Source organism: Salvelinus alpinus, chromosome 22, assembly GCF_045679555.1.
Source record: "Salvelinus alpinus chromosome 22, SLU_Salpinus.1, whole genome shotgun sequence".
Classification (NCBI taxonomy): domain Eukaryota; kingdom Metazoa; phylum Chordata; class Actinopteri; order Salmoniformes; family Salmonidae; genus Salvelinus; species Salvelinus alpinus.
Window position 1 is genome coordinate 2568051 of NC_092107.1, and position 21790 is coordinate 2589840.

General features: G+C 46.8%; 1 protein-coding gene across 2 annotated transcripts; it reads left to right on the top strand.

Annotated features, from left to right (window-relative positions):
• Nucleotides 1-1663: 1663 nt before the first annotated feature.
• On the top strand, nt 1664-21731 carry wdr81 (WD repeat domain 81). 2 transcript variants are annotated; one of them, XM_071358593.1, is made up of 12 exons: nt 1664-1863; nt 3597-4120; nt 4332-7900; nt 13847-13954; nt 14267-14469; nt 14705-14886; nt 16301-16466; nt 16670-16835; nt 16992-17825; nt 18017-18162; nt 18484-18666; nt 19697-21731. In XM_071358593.1, the coding sequence occupies exons 2-12, from the start codon at nt 3768-3770 to the stop codon at nt 20021-20023; spliced, it is 6237 nt and encodes a 2078-aa protein (XP_071214694.1). In that variant the 5' UTR covers nt 1664-1863; nt 3597-3767; the 3' UTR covers nt 20024-21731. The 2 variants fall into 2 exon arrangements, with proteins under 2 accessions (XP_071214694.1, XP_071214695.1); XM_071358594.1 differs by lacking the exon at nt 1664-1863 and adding an exon at nt 1991-2193.
• The last annotated feature ends 59 nt before the right edge of the window (nt 21732-21790 follow it).

Here is a 21790-nt window from a genome sequence, read left to right on the forward strand (position 1 = left end):
ATTGCGAAGAGCTGCTGGCAAACGCAGTAAAGTTTGAATGAATGCTTACGAGCCTGCTACCACCGCTCAATCAGACTGCTCTATCAAATATCAAATCATAGACTTAATTATAATATAATAAACACAGAAATACGAGCCTTTGGTCATTAATATGGTCAAATTCGGAAACTATCATTTTGAAAAACAAAACGTCATTCTTTCAGTGAAGTATGGAACCGTTCCGTATTTTATCGAACAGGTGGCAACCCTAAGTCTAAATATTTCTGTTACATTGCACATCCTTCAATGTTATGTCATAATTATGTAAAATTCTGGCAAATTAGTTCGCAACGAGCCAGGCGGCCCAAACTGTTGCATATACCCTGACTCTGCGTGCAATGAACGCAAGAGAAGTGACACAATTTCCCTAACCCTGCTAACATGAATTTCTTTTAACTAAATATGCAGGTTTAAAAAATATACTTCTGTGTATTGATTTTAAGAAAGGCATTGATGTTTATGGTTAGGTACATTCATGCAACTATTGTGCTTTAGTTAAATCATCACCTGTTTGGCGAAGTAGGCTGTGATTCGATGATAAATTAACAGGCACTGCATTGATTATATACAACGCAGGACAAGCTAGTTAGCCTAGTAATATCATCAACCATGTGTAGTTAACTAGTGATTATGTGAAGATTGATTGTTTTTTATAAGATAAGTTTAATGGTAGCTAGCACCTTACCTTGGCTCCTTGCTGCACTCGCGTAACAGGTGCTCAGCCTGCCACACAGTTTCCTCATGGAATGCAATGTAATAGGCCATAATCCGCGTCCAAAAATGTTGATTACCGATTGTTATGAAAACTTGAAATCGGCCCTAATTAATCGGCCATGCCGATATATCGGTCGACCTCTAATAAAAGTTATCCTGTCCAAGCTTTTGTGCCAAATACATTATGTTGTTACAGGTGTCAAGCTTATGGGCATGTGGCAGCAGTGTGTAGGAGGGATGTTCCTAGGTGTGAGAAGTGTACGGAAGGGCATGAGACAAAGAAATGTGTTGCATTGTGGAAATGAGTGGTAAGTGTTAATGTTAGGGGTGCCGATGGGTCCAGGGATCAGAAATGTCCAGTGCGAAAGAGGCAGGTTGAGGTTTCCAGGGTTAGAGTAGTGTAGAAGTTGTCATATGCTGAGGCAGTGAAGAAAGTAGAGGAAGATGGGGGAGGGACCCTGAAAGAAGTGATGTGAGTAGTAGATCTGTACCAGTACAGAGGGATAAACCAACAAGTGGTATATGTTTCAGTGATATTGGATTTTTTGCATTCATAGCAATGGCTATTAACTGTACTGTAGGGATGGAACAGTAAGTCGCAGAAAATGTAGGTTGTGCTGCCAGCTGCAGAGTTATTTGGGTGTGCGAGACTTGGGGTCAGAAGAGCTACAGGGTGTGTTAAGTGGTGGTGTCCCATCCTTTCAGGCTGTTGGCCTGAAGTAGGACTAAATAGATTTAAATAGTGAAGAATGTTTTTTTTTTGTGAGTGTGGTGTTAGATGGTAGGGTATTTATTTATTTTCAAGTAAAGTATAGGGGAGTTATACTCCAGTGTAGTAGGTGGTGGTAATGCAACATTTTATTGGATGCCAACTGCCGTTAAACCGTATCGAAGAAGAAGGAATCACATGAGTGCGCACGGAATAGGGAAGGGGGTCACGTGAGTTATCGGATTCAAAACATCCTCGGCTGGCTACTTCTTCCCTGTTACCCAATTAACCGAAGTTGCTTCTGAAAGATTGAGTACACTTGTGCATCCACTCAAATAGAACATCCGAATTGATTTCGTACTTAGTATGGAACCAGACGTTGTATAAAGTTACTGTCACAGGTATGTGAGGAGCTCATACAAGCTAAGTTAGCTAGCAAGATAAATAGGGAGCTAAGTTAGGTAGACAGCTTGCAGCTAGCTAACGTTAGCTAATGAAATTGCTCGCAATCTTTTATGTCGTATTTTAAGTTAGCTAGCGAGTGTCTCGCTGAATGCATTTCAGTTTCTGTGTATGCATTATAAAGTTTCGTAGGACTCGGAGACTGAAATTGAATACTTTTAGTTTGTTAGCTCACTAGCTAGTTACAACACTGACATTGCTAGTACTATACCAAAGATGGTGGATAAATGAAGGTAGTTCATTAAGGCCATTTACCATGGGAAAAAACGGTATGTATCCCATAGACACTAAAGAAATGGCACATGAGTCTTGTCTACTTAGCTATTTTATTGACTTTCATTGAACCAGAAAAACAGCGAGTGGTGTCTCGCTTTCTCTTCTGTCTCTGGTACCAGTCTCGTTTAATAATGTCGACGTAAGACTGGTTACTACTACATGCCGCGGCAACTGCCATTGAGGCTGCTAGCGCTGTCTCTGGCGCACACTCCAGCACATTCGGTGGCGGTAACGTAATGCACCAACGTTGAATGCCAACCGCCGAAAACCCCCACCTAAGAAGGATTTTAACTTTAAAAGAACTGCTGGAAAGCAGTACTCGGCAGGCGGGGCAAACGACACTGGCAGTGTTCTAGCTCAGGTTTCTCTAAACTCGTTTCGGGGGCCCCTCTAGGTGCACGTTTTGGGTTTTGCCCTAGCATTAGACAGCTGATTGAAAGAATCCAAGCTTGATGATGAGTCAGTTATTTAAATCTGTGTAGTGCTTGGGCAAAAACCAAAAGGTGCACCCAGGACCTAGTTTGGGAAACCCTGTCCTAGCTAGCTAGCAGTCTCAATGGGAGACCCTGTCCTAGCTAGCAGTCTCAGTGGGAAACTCTGTCCTAGCTAGCTAGCAGTCTCAGTGGGAGACCCTGTCCTAGCTAGCTAGCAGTCTCAATGGCAGTAGTAAGTGATGCGTGGCATGTAGACAGTTCTCGTCTCATTAGGCTAAACTCTGCTCACATGACTCTACTACTGCCTATCCAATGGCTCAGTGGAAGATGAAGTGTAATAATAACCAGCAGCTGTCACTTCATATTCCTTCATTTTCCACTGAGCTTTCACTTGCTGCACTTGGGTTGATTAGCTGGCTGGATCAATTTATTTCCTTGAAAAGCCACTAGATAGGCAGTAGGAGAGTCACTTGAGTAGAGCTTAGCCTAAAGAGTAAAGTTGACAACCTCATAGCTCAAATCAAATTTTATTTGTCACATGCTTTGTAAACAACTGGTGTAGACTAACATTGAAATGCTTACGGTCCCTTTCCAACAATGCAGAGAGAAAGATAACACAAGGAATAAATACACAATGAGTAACGATAACTTTATACAGTACCAGTACCGAGTCGATGTGCAGGGGTACGAGGTCATTGAGGTAGATATGTACATATGGGTAGGGGTAAAGTGACTAGGCAACAGGATAGATAATAAGCAGTAGCAGCTTAGCTGTCATTCATGTCAGCAGCACCACCCCTGGACAAGCTCACTCGTTAGTTTTAGTGTATAATGAAAAGTATTTTTTCTATGCAGATCTATATTTTATTTAAACCATTAAAACCAGGTCTGTCTTACTGAAATTCTGTTTAAAATTGTAATGCAACTTGATCATTTATATTCTGTTTCAAATGTCTTCACAGGAAACATTGTCAGACACAACCCCGCTCCTACATGTCCGCACTTACTCCTTCCATGGAAGGGTGAGAGAGTCATCCTCTGTGCTGATAGTGAGGAGGGAGTGGGACGACAGCAGGACAGTGTGACTCTCCTGTCTGTCACTCCTGTCTGTCAGGCCTGAAGAGTAGGTCACCATGGAGTGGCTAGTGTCGGCTGTAGAGAAGGACCTAGGGGTGGACCGCCGGCAGCTAGGTCCAGGGCCCCGGCCTCAAGAGCTGGTGGCCCTGGTCCCCACCCGCTGGGTGATGGGCCTAAGGGAGAGGAGGGTCATCCGTTGTGCCCGTTCAGAGAGCGCCAGTGAAGCAGAGATTCGCACTTACCTCCAGTGCTCCCTTGTGAAGCTGCCTCCTGGCTGGACCCGAGTGTGCATCCAGGGCCTAAGGAAGATCAAGCTGAGCTACAGGCTAGCAAAGGACCCAGGCTGCCAACTAGTCTCCCAGGATTCTTTCATGAAGACCATGCAGGGTGTATCACAACGTAATTTCAGGTATTTTTCCAGTTTTAATTGCATAAATACTTTAATTGTGAAATAACAACGTTATACAGTATTTTAAGAATTTCAATATAAGTTCAAATGTTAAACTCCTAATAAATTCATTGTAAAATGTGGCCCTCAAAATGTAATACATTTATGGATATGTCTAATAAAACATGGTTGAGTCGCTACCGTACTCATATCTGTTTTGGTCCTTTCACAGAAATCTGTGGTGCGATGCTCATCACAGCCACGTGCAGCCCTATTCAGGGAATACGGAGCAGATGCATGTAGCAGCCATAGATGCGGTGCGCCAAGCGCTGCAGAAGCTCTTCTGCTCTACATTTGTCTCCATCCCCGTGTCGCCATCCCTCTCCCCTGCCAGAGATAAGGACAAAGACAACCCATTCTCCCCAAGCAGCTCCTCCTCTAAGCACCCCTCAGACCAACTGTGTCCTAATGTCCTCCCTGCTGAGTGCCTACTAGAGTCAGCAGAGATGCTCTACGTTGTTCTCCCATACACCCAGTACTCACTCCATGACATCGTCACCTACAGCCCAGCCAAGCTGGCCAACAGCCATGCCAAAGTGCTGTTCATCCTCTACCAATTACTGATTGCGTTGCGGGCCTGTCAGGCGTCGGGGCTGTCCTCTGGAGAGCTCTCCCTGCAGGACATAGCGGTGGACGAACAGCTCTGCAGCCGCCTCAAGGTCACCCTGGCCCATTATGAAGTGCTGGGGGACGACAGAGAGGCTGACTGCTATGTTACTGAGGGACAAGTGCCAAGAAGCATCAAGGCGAGGGACCAGGGCCAAGGTGTGTACAGTGACCGTGATAAGAGGCTGTGCAGAGATTGTTTTGATGAGCTCAAGTCCTTGGTCCTGGACTGGGTCCATGGTAGAGTCAGCAACTTCCGCTACCTGATGGAGCTGAACCGGTTAGCTGGACGGAGGGAGGGAGACCCTAACTACCACCCGGTCCTGCCCTGGGTGGTGGACTTCACTGTGCCATATGGGAGGTTCCGCGACCTCAGGCGGTCTAAGTTCAGGCTGAATAAAGGAGACAAACAGCTGGACTTTACCTATGAGATGACCAAAGAAGCCCTTGCATCAGCGGTGGCTAATGGAGGTGGGGCAGTCAGTATTATAGGAGACCTGGGTCTGGGTGGATCTGTAGGTGCCGGTGGTTCAGGGCAGTCTGAACACCTACACGTGCCCCATCACATCTCAGACGTGTTGTCAGACATCACCTACTATGTCTACAGGGCCCGGCAGACACCCAAGTCAGTGCTGTGCAGCCACGTCAGGTCTCAGTGGGAACCGAACGAATACCCAGCCAGTATGGAACGCATCCAGAGCTGGACCCCGGACGAGTGTATCCCAGAGTTCTACACAGATCCCTCCATATTCCGCTCCATCCACCCTGACATGCCGGATCTGGAAGTTCCCCCGTGGTGTAACTCCTGTGAGGAGTTCATTGAGGTTCACAGATGCCTCCTGGAGAGCCGAGAGGTGTCTCAGCAGCTGCACTACTGGATAGACCTGACGTTCGGCTACAAGCTGTCCGGTAAAGAAGCCGTCAAGGCCAAGAATGTGTGCCTGCACCTGGTGGACAACCACACCCATCTGACCAGCTACGGGGTGGTCCAGCTGTTTGACCAGCCCCACCCGCCCCGCCTTGCCCCTTACCAGTACTCACCACCTGAACCCCCTCTCCTGGGCCCCGCCACTCTCAACGTGCCACCTCTACAGATCCCACCGCTAGATGCCATGGTGGACGGAATGGTCCCAGAGGCCATGGGGTGTGAGTCCAGTGGCTGGACCATGGTGGACCGAGATGAAGAGCTAGAACAAGGTATGGAGGCTCTGGACTCACTCAGTGGAGGGACCTCCACTGGCACCTCCACTACCTCCTCTGTCCCTCTACCTCTCATTAGCACCGCAAGGTCTGGGGGGAAGACTGGAGGAGAGCACCCAGCCATGGTGGTGTCCCAGTCTCCCAGCTCTTTCCCTGGGGAGGGGACAGCAGGTAATGCCACCGGTGCCCTGGGCTCTGGCATACGCAGTGCCATGCTACAGAGAGGAGGCATCATAAACAAGAAGCACGGAGAGGGGAGTTTGAGTGGTGTCACCAACACAGAGGACTCGAAGATCACCCTGCCTGAGGGCTTCAGCCCCCTTCAACCTTTGGAAGAGCTGGAGAAACTTAACAACTTCCTGGTGAAGAGCCTCCATGCAGAAGTCTGGCACCAGTCTGACTCCAGGAAGGAGAGGACAGGAGCTCCACAATGTCTCCCCTCGCTAGCAGAACTCTACCAGAGGGACATGCAGGCTCTGGGCGTCCTCATAGCAGAGATCTTCTACTCGTCTAAACTGCGGGGTGTAAAACCAGGCACCCCCCTGAGTGAGCGCTTCCAGGCTGTGATAAAGCTATGTTCGGCCAGCCTGCGTGACGTGCCCCTGCCACTGCATCATGCTCTGGAGACACTGCTACATCTACGCCAGCACTCCTCCAAAGCCAACGTAGAGAAACCATGTGGCCCTCGACCTCTTCTTTTTAAATACGACCCCATTTATGAGGGTCTCCCACCCCCAAACCCCTGTCAGTTACTGAGCCCCATCCTCTCCCCGTTGCCTTTCCCCACATATTTCCCTGCCCTCCACCATTTCATCTACTCCTACCATTCCAAGATGGAGACCACCTGCAGCCTTCAAGGTCGCGATGTGGTCTTCCACCTATGGCAGCAGCTGGAGACACTGTTACAGGGAGTCATCACAGCTGAGGGGTTGGAGATCCTTCTGCCCTTTGTGCTGGCACTCATGCTAGAGGAGTCCACTGCTGTGTATGCTGCCTGGTACCTGTTTGAGCCCATCTCTAGGGTACTCGGGCCTCGAAACGCAGCCAAGTATCTCCTGAAGCCCTTGGTCAGTGTGTATGAGAACCCGCGGTGCCTCAGAGGTCGCTTCTACCTCTACACAGACTGCTTTGTTCTGCAGTTGATCGTCAGACTGGGTCTGCAGGCCTTCCTGTCCAGCCTCCTGCCACACGTGCTCCAGATCATATCTGGCTTCGAGAGCTGCAGCTCGGGCTCTGAGCCCCAATGGGAGGCCAGCAAAGGCCTGAGGGGAGGGGCATGTGACCTGGGAGAGGAGGAGGAGGACTACCAGGAAGGCAGGCCGTCCTCAGGCTCTGTGAGTGGGAAGGTCGGAGGAGGCAGTGGAGGGGCTGGGGGTGTAGGAGTGGGGGGAGACCCAGGGCTGGTGGACTACTCCTCAGGTATCAGCCTCAACGACCAGGTGTTCCTCTCAGAGGGGGAGGACTTCCAGAATGGCTTCTACGTCAACAATGGAGCAGGGGGAGCCGCTGGGGGGAAACTGCAGAGCCAGAACTCAGCAGCAGGAGGCAACGAGCAGGACCAGGAGTCTTTGAGCGTGGGGAGACTGAGCGACAAGAGCAGCACTAGTGAGGTCTCTATCGGAGACGCCGACTCCACTCGGGACCGAGCCAGTCTGAAGTCGGCTGACAGCAGCCAGGACCTGAAGCAGGCCAGCGAGGGAGAGGAGGGAGGGGAGCTGGAGGAGGAGACTGATGAAGGGAAGGAGAGAGGGACAGGGGAGGGCAGTGGTCCCAGCCTAGAACTGACTCTATCTGGCTGCACAGAGGAGACAGTGGCCACCCTGGAGGGAGAGTTTGTTAATGGCATGGAGCTGGAGGACGCACAGAAAGACATGGAGGAGGATGAGCATGACTCTTCAGAGGACTCGGAGGAGAAAGAGCACAAGATCCTTCTAGGTGAGATTCTACTGACACCATAAACACACTGTGGTGTTTCTTAGACACTGGAGCAGCCTGCCAGGGATGTTGGACTCAGTGTCTAGCTGGCCACTGTGGACCACAGGGGGATGGTGGCACCTTAATTGGGGAGGATGGAATTGTGGTAATGGCTTGAGTGGAATGGTATTAAACGCATGGTTTCCATGTATTTGATTCCATTCGCTCCTTTCCAGCCATTATTATGAGCTGACCTCCCCTCAGCAGCCTCCACTGCTGTGGACATGTAGGGTGGTGTGTAAGCACTGAAGACACTACCTGTGGTTTGGTTGTAGCCCTTGCCAATGTTTGTGATGACTGTTTTGTAGACCAATGTGGTTTCACTGTCGCAGGGTCTGACATGCATTGCTCCCGAGTTAGACAAAGAGGTGTAGAATGCCACCTTGGGTCTGCCTGCGCAGCGGACACAGGAGAGAGCACAACATGAACAATTGTAACTATTGTTCAATTCATCCTGTTTGTTCAATAAATCATGTTGAATGGGATTTATTGAACAATAGTTACAATTGTTTGTGTAAAATTGGTGTAAAATTCACATCTGTTTTACCTGCATTCTGTCTTCAGATCCCATACCTGGCTCTCACTGGTTGTCATTCTGGCATCAGATCCCATACCTGGCTCTCACTGGTTGTCATTCTGTCTTCAGATCCCATACCTGGCTCTCACTGGTTGTCATTCTGTCTTCAGATCCCATACCTGGCTCTCACTGGTTGTCATTCTGTCTTCAGATCCCATACCTGGCTCTCACTGGTTGTCATTCTGTCTTCAGATCCCATACCTGGCTCTCACTGGTTGTCATTCTGTCTTCAGATCCCATACCTGGCTCTCACTGGTTGTCATTCTGTCTTCAGATCCCATACCTGGCTCTCACTTGTTGTCATTCTGTCTTCAGATCCCATACCTGGCTCTCACTTGTTGTCATTCTGTCTTCAGATCCCATACCTGGCTCTCACTGCTTGTCATTCTGTCTTCAGATCCCATACCTGGCTCTCACTGGTTGTCATTCTGGCATCAGATCCCATACCTGGCTCTCACTGCTTGTCATTCTGTCTTCAGATCCCATACCTGGCTCTCACTGGTTGTCATTCTGGCATCAGATCCCATACCTGGCTCTCACTGGTTGTCATTCTGGCATCAGATCCCATACCTGGCTCTCACTGGTTGTCATTCTGGCATCAGATCCCATACCTGGCTCTCACTGGTTGTCATTCTGGCATCAGATCCCATACCTGGCTCTCACTGGTTGTCATTCTGGCGTCAGATCCCATACCTGGCTCTCACTGGTTGTCATTCTGGCATCAGATCCCATACCTGGCTCTCACTGGTTGTCATTCTGGCATCAGATCCCATACCTGGCTCTCACTGGTTGTCATTCTGTCTTCAGATACCTGGCTCTCACTGGTTGTCATTCTGTCTTCAGATCCCATACCTGGCTCTCACTGGTTGTCATTCTGTCTTCAGATCCCATACCTGGCTCTCACTGCTTGTCATTCTGTCTTCAGATCCCATACCTGGCTCTCACTGCTTGTCATTCTGTCTTCAGATCCCATACCTGGCTCTCACTGCTTGTCATTCTGTCTTCAGATCCCATACCTGGCTCTCACTGCTTGTCATTCTGTCTTCAGATCCCATACCTGGCTCTCACTGCTTGTCATTCTGTCTTCAGATCCCATACCTGGCTCTCACTGCTTGTCATTCTGTCTTCAGATCCCATACCTGGCTCTCACTGCTTGTCATTCTGTCTTCAGATCCCATACCTGGCTCTCACTGCTTGTCATTCTGTCTTCAGATCCCATACCTGGCTCTCACTGCTTGTCATTCTGTCTTCAGATCCCATACCTGGCTCTCACTGCTTGTCATTCTGTCTTCAGATCCCATACCTGGCTCTCACTGCTTGTCATTCTGTCTTCAGATCCCATACCTGGCTCTCACTGCTTGTCATTCTGTCTTCAGATCCCATACCTGGCTCTCACTGCTTGTCATTCTGTCTTCAGATCCCATACCTGGCTCTCACTGCTTGTCATTCTGTCTTCAGATCCCATACCTGGCTCTCACTGCTTGTCATTCTGTCTTCAGATCCCATACCTGGCTCTCACTGCTTGTCATTCTGTCTTCAGATCCCATACCTGGCTCTCACTGCTTGTCATTCTGTCTTCAGATCCCATACCTGGCTCTCACTGCTTGTCATTCTGTCTTCAGATCCCATACCTGGCTCTCACTGCTTGTCATTCTGTCTTCAGATCCCATACCTGGCTCTCACTGGTTGTCATTCTGTCTTCAGATCCCATACCTGGCTCTCACTGCTTGTCATTCTGTCTTCAGATCCCATACCTGGCTCTCACTGCTTGTCATTCTGTCTTCAGATCCCATACCTGGCTCTCACTGCTTGTCATTCTGTCTTCAGATCCCATACCTGGCTCTCACTGCTTGTCATTCTGTCTTCAGATCCCATACCTGGCTCTCACTGCTTGTCATTCTGTCTTCAGATCCCATACCTGGCTCTCACTGCTTGTCATTCTGTCTTCAGATCCCATACCTGGCTCTCACTGCTTGTCATTCTGTCTTCAGATCCCATACCTGGCTCTCACTGGTTGTCATTCTGTCTTCAGATCCCATACCTGGCTCTCACTGGTTGTCATTCTGTCTTCAGATCCCATACCTGGCTCTCACTGCTTGTCATTCTGGCATCCAGGGCTAAAATGACAAAGAAAAAAGGCATTCAACATTGAGAAACAATTAGGCCTATTTGCTCAAGTGCACTTGAAAGACATCCCACTGTCGCAGTCTGAAATATACCCTACCCTTCAATGTTTGTAGCAAGTATCTGATGTATGAACGCCTAGACTGTTACTACAGATCTTTTTACTCTACCATCACCCCAAAAGTCGTCGTGCTATAATATCACCCCAAAAGTCGTCGTGCTATAATATCACCCCAAAAGTCGTCGTGCTATAATATCACCCCAAAAGTCGTCGTGCTATAATATCACCCCAAAAGTCGTCGTGCTATAATATCACCCCAAAAGTCGTCGTGCTATAATATCACCCCAAAAGTCGTCTTGCTATAATATCACCCCAAAAGTCGTCTTGCTATAATATCACCCCAAAAGTCGTCTTGCTATAATATCACCCCAAAAGTCGTCGTGCTATAATATCACCCCAAAAGTCGTCTTGCTATAATATCACCCCAAAAGTCGGTCTTTTTAATTATGTTAAATAGACCTAATTTTCCATTGTTCACATTTTCAACTTCTAACGAGAGTTCCAGTAAAATAATCTTTGCTGTTTGTGTGGAAAAAAAGGTTTTCGGACTGACAGTAAACAGTCATATGATATCAACCCAATCTGTGGGTGAAAATGCGCTTTGGTAATGAAGTTTCACTTCCTTATGTTTTATAAAATACATGTTGCCTAGAAAAATAGGATTCTTCATGTTCTGGATTGTTCAGTGCTGTGTTGCTCTAACACATTAACATATCAGTTGAGACAGCTGTTGAGGATTTAGCATTTTGTGGTCATCTTCAAAGTTGTTTCCGCGGGTCACAAAAAGATAAGTTATCATGACACAATCTGAATAAAATATAAAAGGCTTTGAAAATATAACGCTTGTTATACACTCTGTTGGCAGTTCAGAGATACGCGTGTTATACACTCTGTTGGCAGTTCAGAGATACGCTTGTTATACACTCTGACAGTTCAGAGATACGCGTGTTATACACTCTGTTGACAGTTCAGAGATACGCGTGTTATACACTCTGTTGACAGTTCAGAGATACGCTTGTTATACACTCTGACAGTTCAGAGATACGCTTGTTATACACTCTGTTGACAGTTCAGAGATATGCTTGTTATACACTCTGTTGACAGTTCAGAGATACGCTTGTTATACACTCTGTTGACAGTTCAGAGATACGCTTGTTATACACTCTGTTGACAGTTCAGAGATACGCTTGTTATACACTCTGTTGACAGTTCACAGATACGCTTGTTATACACTCTGTTGACAGTTCACAGATACGCTTGTTATACACTCTGTTGACAGTTCACAGATACGCTTGTTATACACTCTGTTGACAGTTCACAGATACGCTTGTTATACACTTTGTTGACAGTTCACAGATACGCTTGTTATACACTCTGTTGACAGTTCACAGATACGCGTGTTATACGCTTGTTATACACTCTGTTGACAGTTCACAGATACGCTTGTTATACACTCTGTTGACAGTTCACAGATACGCTCGTTATACACTCTGTTGACAGTTCACAGGTACGCTCGTTATACACTCTGTTGACAGTTCACAGGTACGCTTGTTATACACTCTGTTGACAGTTCACAGGTACGCTTGTTATACACTTCGTTGACATTTCAGAGATATGCTTGTTTTTGTGAAATCTTCTAAAAAGAACAGGAATTTCAAATGAACATGAAAAGCATAAACTAAAATATGAAAATACTACATGTTATGTCTAAAAATGAATATCAATCTTACCTCTGTTTTTTTTTATGCCCTGCTGATTGGAGAAGACAGATGAGTTCAACGGGAAAGTGAGCCTGTCAGGTGGCCACTAGCCGAAATTCTTGCACAGAATCCAACCTAGCTGATGCGATGCAATTTTCCTGAATTAAATTATTTTTTTGACCACTATTGATTTAGTCACTAATTCTGGCCATCCTACTATAGATTATCTTAACATCTTCAACTGTTTTAAAAGTTGTATGTTCTCTCACGTCACTCCTTGACTACAGTAGATGTATCATACACATGCACACTGCGGATGATAAGCACCTTTGGTTTGCAGTAGTGCTCCCTTCAGTGTACGTCCTATGGTGACAGATTACCTGTGTTCTCTCTTCAGCTCCTCCACCTGTTTCTCACTGTCCCTCAATTTGGCCTCCATGTTTCTCAGCTCCACTGTCTGTTCCACCACCATGTGTTCCACCACCATGTTTCTCAGCTCTGTCCAGATGTCAGGGCTGGTACTTTCACTCCCTTTGACCCTCCCTCCACTATCCCCCCTGAGCCCATGCCCCAGACAGACCAGCAACACCAGCAGAGTTACAGCAGCACCCTTCATTCTTAAACAATGCCTTGTCATGAAATCTCTACAGTAGTGTACTGGGTGAAATGCTTTATAAACATTCAGAAAAGACCAAGTTGAATGCTACAGTGCTGGACTTTGCCCCACATTTTTATTTTATTTATTTATTTTACCGTTATTTTACCAGGTAAGTTGACTGAGAACACGTTCTCATTTGCAGCAACGACCTGGGGAATAGTTACAGGGGAGAGGAGGGGGATGAATGAGCCAATTGTAAACTGGGGATTATTAGGTGACCGTGATGGTTGAGGGCCAGATTGGGAATTTAGCCAGGACACCGGGGTTAACACCCCTACTCTTACGATAAGTGCCATGGGATCTTTAATGACCTCAGAGAGTCAGGACACCCGTTTAACGTCCCATCCGAAAGACGGCACCCTACACAGAGCAGTGTCCCCAATCACTGCCCTGGGGCATTGGGATCTTTGTTTAGACCAGAGGAAAGAGTGCCTCCTACTGGCCCTCCAACACCACTTCCAGCAGCACCTGGTCTCCCATCCAGGGACTGACCAGGACCAACCCTGCTTAGCTTCAGAAGCAAGCCAGCAGTGGTATGCAGGGTGGTATGCTGCTGAACATGAACAGGCATGGCAGCAGATTTCAAGTTTTAGTTGCTCAGTTTGTTTTGATATCTCACCCCCACTGGGAATGAGCTTTGGCAGAGGTGATGGGGATTTTGTTAGGAGAGATTGGAAAGCTTTTTCCTCCAGAACCCAACTCGATTAGCAAGAGATTTGGTTTTGGGTGCTGAGAATATCAATTGTCAATGTTGTGTTGACTGTATATAACTGATTTCTCTCTACAGACACGGTCTGCAAGACAGTTAGATGGCTGTCTGCAAAGCTTGGACCAACAGTGACGTCTCGATATGTGGCCAGGAATCTGCTCCGGCTGCTCACCACCTGCTACATTGGTGAGTAACTGATCAATAGTCGGCACTGAAACTACAGGATTTGAAAATACTGAGGGGTTTGCTGTAACGGTCATACATACTATATTACAGAAAACACCAAGTCACAGCACTATCTATTGTCCTGGTTGAGTTATGACACAATCAGCCAGTTCACACTTCAAAATAATTGTGATTGTGCATACTACAGAGATCCTATTCAATTAAGATATCCATATTAAATCAGAGACTGTCATTCTATAGTGCCTACTGATGGAAATGGCTGTTTTTTTACCTCAAGTGTACGCACTCTCTCGTCTCACTCTAACCAATCAGGCCCGGAGAAGCACCAGTTTGTGGCTCCGGTGGCGTCTGAGGAGAGCAGCCTGGAGACTGTTGGGATGGGCAGTGTGTATGAGAAGAAGCCTGTGGTAGGAGACCAGACAGCAGGACCAGTTCTGGACTGTCTCATCTACATCGCACACCTCTATGGAGAGCCTGTACTCACCTACCAGTACCTTCCCTACATTGGATACCTGGTAATACTGTCTTTTATTTCATTGCCCTCGCTATGGGTGCATCCTAAATGGCTCCCTATTTGGTTGACTATTTTTGACCAGTGGCTGGTGCCATTTGAGACGCAACCGATATATACTTAGCTTTGTATGGTAATGGACTTTAGTATTTCCTGAGAGCTCTACACAGTCTCACTACTGGAGGTCATTCGTCTATTTTGGCTCAGAGTTGTAACCCTGTATGGCATGTTCCCCCCAGGTGTCTCCCCCTGTGTCGTGTCGTCTGAACACCCGTAAGGAGGCAGGTCTGCTGGGTGCTGTGGTTCTGACCCAGAAGATCATTGTGTTTCTGTCGGACTCCACCCTCATGGACATGCTGATGAAGATCAACCAGGACGTTCTGCTGCCCCTGCTGGACCTGCTCACCTCACCCAGGATGGGGTGGGTAAACTGCTTGCACACTAACAACTCAACAAGATCTCATAGTTTCCCTTGGGAATTCAACGTATTCTGGATGAACGTTTCTATTTTTGATGCATTAATTCCACGTGGTCACAGGGTTAAGTTTAGGTATTCATTCTGAGTGGTTATGACTGGTTTGGGGAAGGCTTAAAACAAAATAATTCAAACGTGCTATTACCATCGTGTATCACGTATTCTCGCGGCTTACTAGAGCATTGTGAACTGCAGTGGTCTAAGCAGTGTGCTCTGGCTTGGAGCATCATGAGTTCGCTCCTGGTGCCGGGCAATCGTTTTTTGTGAGTGCTGAGGAAGGCGCATATAAACATTCTAGGGATCGAGGTCTATTTCTAGTGGTCAGGCTGAACTGCTCACTTAGCCCAGGATGGTTAACCTCATGCACCTTAATGCACCTCACAACACTCTAAAGGCACTTTTTACTGTAGTTTCCATTTATATACCAGACATTTAATGTACACTTAACAAAAATATAAATGCAGAAATGTGAAAGATTTTACAGAGTTACAGTTCATATAATGAAATCATTCAATTGAAATAAATTCATTAGGCCCTAATCTATGGATTTCACATGAATGGGAGCACAGATACGCATCTGTTGGTCACAGATACGCATCTGTTGGTCACAGATACGCATCTGTTGGTCACAGATACCTTAAAAGAAAGGTTGGGCTGTGGATCAAAAAAAGTCAGTATCTAGTGTAACCACCATTTGCCTCATGCAGCACGACACATCACCTTCACATAGAATTGATCAGGCTGCTGATTGTGGCCTGTGGAATGTTGTCCCACTCCTCTTCAATGGCTGTGCGACGTTGCTTAATATTGGCAGGAACTGGAACACACTGTCGTACATGTCAGTCCAGAGCATCCCAAACATGCTCAATGGGTAACATGTCTGAGTATGCAAGCCATGGTATAACTCTGACATTTTAGAGGCTGTTGGAGGTGGCTTATGGTAGAGAAAATAACACTTAATTATCTGGCAAAAGCTCTAGTGGACATTCCTACAATCAGCATGCCAATTGCATGCTCCCTCAATTTAGAGACATCTGTGGCATTGTTGTATGACAACTTCTTGATATGCCACCACAGGTAGATGGATTATCTTGACAAAAGAGACATTCTCACTAACAGGGATGTAAACAAAAAATATTTGAGAGAAATTAGGTTATTGTGAGTGGAAAATTCTGGTATCTTTTAAACCAGCTCACGAACATGGAACCAACACTTTACATGTTGTGTTTTTGTTCAGTGTAGGATTGGACCTTGGAGACGGACATTTTTCCCCCCACATAAATTCACATAGTGTTACATTGAGTTGAAATAGACAATGTGAAACAGTTCTATTGAATCTGCCACTCTGTTCTGTTCTCAGGTTCCCCAGTGGAGTGCAGACACGTTCGGCTGTGTGTCTGAAGACCCTCAGCCTGATGGCACTCATCTGTCTGCGCATCGGCAGGGAGATGGTGCAGCAACACATGGTAGAAACTCTGAAACGCTTCTTCACCGTCTTCTCCCTGCTGCAGTGCCTACAGGGACAGGTAAACACTGGCCTTACTGGAGAACAGGCAGTCTGACACTGTATATATTAAAAACAATCATGTTTAACTGAAGTTAGGCTGGTTAAAAGCCAGGAAATTCAAATGTATTAGTTTTGATATGTGAGCTCGACCTTTTAGCATATTTTAAATGGTGAGACTTTTATTTAATTCCATTGTTCTGTCCTCTCCTCTGTGTGGTGTAGATGGAGAGCGCCCCCCGCAGGGAGGTGGGAGAATACATCTTGTTGGACGTGCGTACGCCAGACGGGTTAGCGGTGACGTGTGAGCTGGGGGTTCTGGAGGAACTGCAGGCCGTGTTTAACCCTGAGATGGCATACGCCTCCTACATCCCCTTCTACTGCCTCATAGGTCACACACACACACACACACACACACACACACACACACACACACACACACACAAACCAGTTTATAAATACATACAATCCATCTTAAAATCTGAATTCTACATGTTCCTTATGTCCTTAATGGTACTCAAAGCATTGTGTCCTTTGGCCCTTCAAGGCGATGTAGCGATCCGTAAGCTGGTTTCCAACCACGAGCTGGTTTGGAGTTTGGCCCAGTCCTACCACTCCAGGGTGAGCCCTGGCAGTCCTAATGCCAACCCCCCAGCAGGGTCCAAGGACAGAGTAGAGATGCCCCCCTCCCCGGGTCTGGGACGCCATGTTGGCCGCAGCCCCTTCCCTGCCCCCTACAGCTCCTCCACACCCCTGAGTTCAGACACCCTCCCGGAGTCAGGCACCTTCGGCAGCCATCTGGTGGGCAACCGCATCCAGGTGGCCCGGGACTCTGAGCCAGTGTGTGGGAGCCCCAACCTGGGCCCGTTAGACAACTGGGGCCACCCCCGGCCTAGTCATACTCAGCCTGTCATCACATCTGCCTCCACTTTCACCACTCCATCCCTGGGCCCCTCCTTCTCCTCTTACTCCTGGATGGTGGGTCCTACCCCCGAGGACAGCGCTCTGAAGCAAGAGCTCCCTCGCAGTGGCCGCTCCCTGCAGGGCAACTGGCTGGCCTACTGGCAGTATGAGATCGGTCTCAATCAGCAGGATCCCCACTTCCACTTCCACCAGATCCGCCTGCAGAGCTTCCTGGGCCATTCGGGTGCGGCTAAGTGTTTGGCACCACTGGCTGGAGAGGACTACTTTCTCTCTGGCAGCAAGGACAAGACAGTGAAGCTGTGGCCCCTCTATAACCACGGCGACGGGACGCGGGAGGTGGAGCCAAGGCTGACCTACACGGATCATAAGAAGTCTGTGTTCTATGTTGGCCAACTGGAGGCGCTCCAGGAGGTGGTCAGCTGTGATGGCACCGTGCACCTCTGGGACCAGTTCACAGGTCAGTGGGGAGGAGACCTGTTGAGTTGAATCTCTGATTCTGTTCTGTTGGAGTACACAATGTTTTCCATTTAACCGAGTGATTTTTATTTTAATACCACTACATATTAGAATTAATAAGAAATTAGGTAAATAAAATGTGAAAGCTTCTGAACATACAGTATTGGGAAATAAAGCCCTCTGTGTGTCCAGGTAAACAGATCCGCTCCTATGAGGCCCTGGATGGAAAGAACCCCATCACAGCCGTGACCACCATGCCTGCTCCTCACTGTAGTGTGGTGTTTGGCAGTGCAGACTCTGTCCTCCGCTTCATCGACCCACGCAAACCAGGCCTGCAGGTACCTACCAAACCCAGCTGGCGAAGAACTACCCTGCTCACTTCCCTGTTTAGTCTCCATCCTTTTTATGTTAGTCTCGTGGTCTGGTCAAAGTACTGCACTATGTAGGGGATAGAGTCCACTTTGAGATGGAACTATGATTTTCTTTCTGTCCCATGTAATTGATCAGTGTAATGGAATATAATAGCTTTTGCCTTTTGCTGCTTCTCTGCCTATTCTTGGCCTGCCAGAGACGATGCTCTTCCCATAAATATAGAACACTTATTTATACACTTATGCTTATATTGTCTATGGCGTTCCCTGTGTCCTCCCTTTGGACAGCATGAGTTCCGGCTGGCGTACAACAACGTGAGTGCCGGTCTTATCCGCTACCTGGCCGTGAGCCCTGGGGGACGCACCGTGGCTGCAGGCTTCTCCTCTGGCTTCATCGTGCTGCTAGACGCACGCACAGGCCTGGTGCTGAGAGGCTGGCCCGCTCACGAGGGAGACATCCTGCAAATTAAGGTGGGTGTAGGTAGGTGTGTGTGTGTGTTCAGTCTGTGTGTATTGGTAATTTCAGTGACTATTGCTAGAGCAATGGTTCCAAATAAATACACATTCATGTTCCCGTTGGATAGTGATCATTTTTTACTGCGGTTAGCTATTGGATTTCACCAGCGGCATAAACAAAGGATATTGAGAGATATAGTGGACCTTGTCACCTAGCACTGACTGCTCCCACTCTCTCACACAGTTAGTTATTTGGCCTGCGGAGCTTTGGTACGTGATGGGCCTTTTCCTATCAACATGTTTCTGCTGCTAGACATGCTGGCTGTGTCCCAAATGGCACTATTCTCTCCCTCTGGGCCCTGGTCAACAGTAGTGCACTACACAGGGAATAGGATGACATTTCAGACACAGCCACTATCTCTGGCCAGTCAGTCCTTCACATGCACCTCAGGGAGTATGTAGGGCTATGAAATGTTCAGTGGTCAGGCAGCTGATATAAACAAGAGGCAGAGTTGCAACTTACTCTTTTATTCTGCTGTTCCATATTGGTGGGGGTGGTGAAATTTTAACGTGAGTCAAGGGACAGTTGTACCCAGAGGGTTTGTTCAGAAGCAGTCAACAAAGCACTAGAGCTGAGCAAACTTGATTTAGCCCTGATTGGTGGGGTCAAGGATTGTCTCTGGCTTTAGAGGCTCAAGTTCAGGTAAATATGGACAGGAGTTACTCATTAGAAATGCTATACTGAGTCTCACTGGTCCATCCAGAAATGACCCAGTTTCCTCATTGCTGTAATATTTATATATTACTCTCAGTACCCCCATATTTGAGGTGTGCCTTTGGTGGGAAACTCCTCAATCTAACACACCTCAATACCACTGATGATAGAAATGTCCTGGCAAAGAATATTAGAACACAAGTGCTCTTTGTCATCCAGTTATGTGGGTGTGAGCGTGGCTTGGTGTGGGTGTTTGTGTAAACACACACGATGCCCTGTTGCTGTTGTCTCTGGCTGTGGTATCTGACTGTGGTCCTGTGTATTTTGCAGGCTGCTGGGGGAAATCTGATCATCAGTTCGTCCACTGACCACACTCTGACCGTGTGGAAGGACCTGGAGCACAAGCCCCTCCACCAGTACAAGTGTCCCTCCGACCCGGTCCATGCCTTCGACCTGTACGGGGCAGAGATCGTGGCGGGCACCTTGGCCAACAAGATAGGGGTGTACTCCATGATGAACATCTCTGCCAGCCCGGCCAGCAGCACCAAGCTTAGCTCAGAGAACTTCCGTGGGACCCTCACCAGCCTGGCTGTGCTGCCCACCAAGAGGCTCCTGCTGCTGGGTTCAGAGAACGGGGCCATCAGGCTGCTAGCTTAGGGGCTAACGCATAACGCACTGGCTCAGCTAGCTATAGATTCTGCTGTTGACTTTTGCTGAAGGTGTCCTATTCCTAAAGCCTTTTGCCTGTATCCTGAGCCTCAGCTCCTCCCCGTGTGGGATCGAGGCTAGACCCACTGAGGCAAGTGGTGGGGTCCTCAAAACGTCCTTTTACAATGGTGAGGGAGAGAGGAGCACTAAGAGTAGTTATGAGCCTCTAACTGAGAGCACTTTGCTTGTCTTCTCTGCTGTAGTCAACGACCAAAATAAAGATGAAGTGTTATGTCACTGTCGAGGATAGATCTACCCTACCGGGCAACGAAACACTTGATTATGACTATCTATAAATCTTATGTTATGAAGAAGATTCTTATCTGTGACTAGGTCAATATTCTGTTCAAAAGAATGGATCTGAGGAACTGCTCAGGAAGGTGGAGCCTAAAATGGCTCTGATGTAGTGTTTGCCCTTTCCAAATAGATGCATACCTACCAACCAAAAAGACTGACATTTCACAGACCCAAACATACCATCATTCTCTCCCTGACATTAGATCGCACCAGATGCACTGAATAACTATGCAGTATTCGTAGATAAAATAAATAAAAATGTAAGTCTGTTTGCCATGTCTTTCTAAAAAAAGTAATTTCTCTCACCTTTTATTTAATTTAGGAAAAATATGTAAACCTACACAAGACCTTTTCATTTGACAGTGTTCGTGCATCTTCCCCAGCTCAAGGCTTGACGAGCGGGACGGCGGTCACAATGTGATTCTTCAACCTGTTATTGCTGTGTGCCAAGGTCAAATCCTACTGCACAATAAAGAGCTCCATTATCAAGCTATTCTCATAGATCACATTTTAAGATTATTTTACAATGAAGCAGTGGTTTAATATTAGTGTTATTTCTTTTGGAAAACCCTAAACCATGTTTGCCGAAAGATTAAAATGTTGATAGAAATAATCAGTTTGTGTGATATAGGCCTAATTAAAGAAAATGTTGATTTGATGTAAAGTATCATGATGAAACCAACTCCGACATTAAGCAAGCAATGTGTTTGGACTCTTGTCCATAACATAGACTAGTCAGCATAGCCAAGACACAATTTACTTTTATAATGTAATAAGTATGCCTTGTATGTGATCACAAATTGGCAGTGTAAGAAAAGAATGGCAAGAAAAGCCTTTAAAAAAATATATATATATATATTCATTTGTGATCGAAACTAACTCCTGATGTATTTTAAGTACTTAGGCAGAGGCATTTGTTATCTGACCCAATTTTGTATGTACCTTGTTATCCTGTTGCCAATGTTTTCACTCTTGTTCTTAGTCAACCTTCAAGACAGTCTACTTTGCGCACAAGGGTGTCTGTGCTCTTCTTTTATGACGTGCATTACCATCCTTGACCTCAACACAATCCTATAGTTGATTTTAGGAGAGAAACATCAACCTTGGCTCATCCATTTGTTTAACAGGCCACAAGTGTCACCATGTTCCCACGAGGCTCGCTCACTCAGATTTTTTTTTTTAATGTTTCCTGTGACTTTTGTATTCTAATAATTAAAAATATACTTTGTTTTCAAAAGGAATCAAGTAACACCTTGATATTTAGAAAAAGGTCAAACTGATGTCCATTACAACATTTTGATGAGAAGTACACAAAGTGCTTATTTTATTTAACAGGTTTAATAAAATATTACCTACACAATGTGCTTGTTTCAGGTTTTTACATAAATCAAAAATGTCTGTCCAATGTCAGTCTTCACC

What these genes read in the sequence shown, in the direction of transcription:
- wdr81 (XM_071358593.1), top strand. Translation starts at nt 3,768, where the DNA reads ATGGAGTGGCTAGTGTCGGCTGTAGAGAAGGACCTAGGGGTGGACCGC. An exon ending in CCCCTTCTACTGCCTCATAG is followed by an intron (nt 16,836 to 16,991) that starts GTCACACACACA and finishes TGGCCCTTCAAG; the next exon opens with GCGATGTAGCGATCCGTAAG. An exon ending in CCTCTGGGACCAGTTCACAG is followed by an intron (nt 17,826 to 18,016) that starts GTCAGTGGGGAG and finishes CTGTGTGTCCAG; the next exon opens with GTAAACAGATCCGCTCCTAT.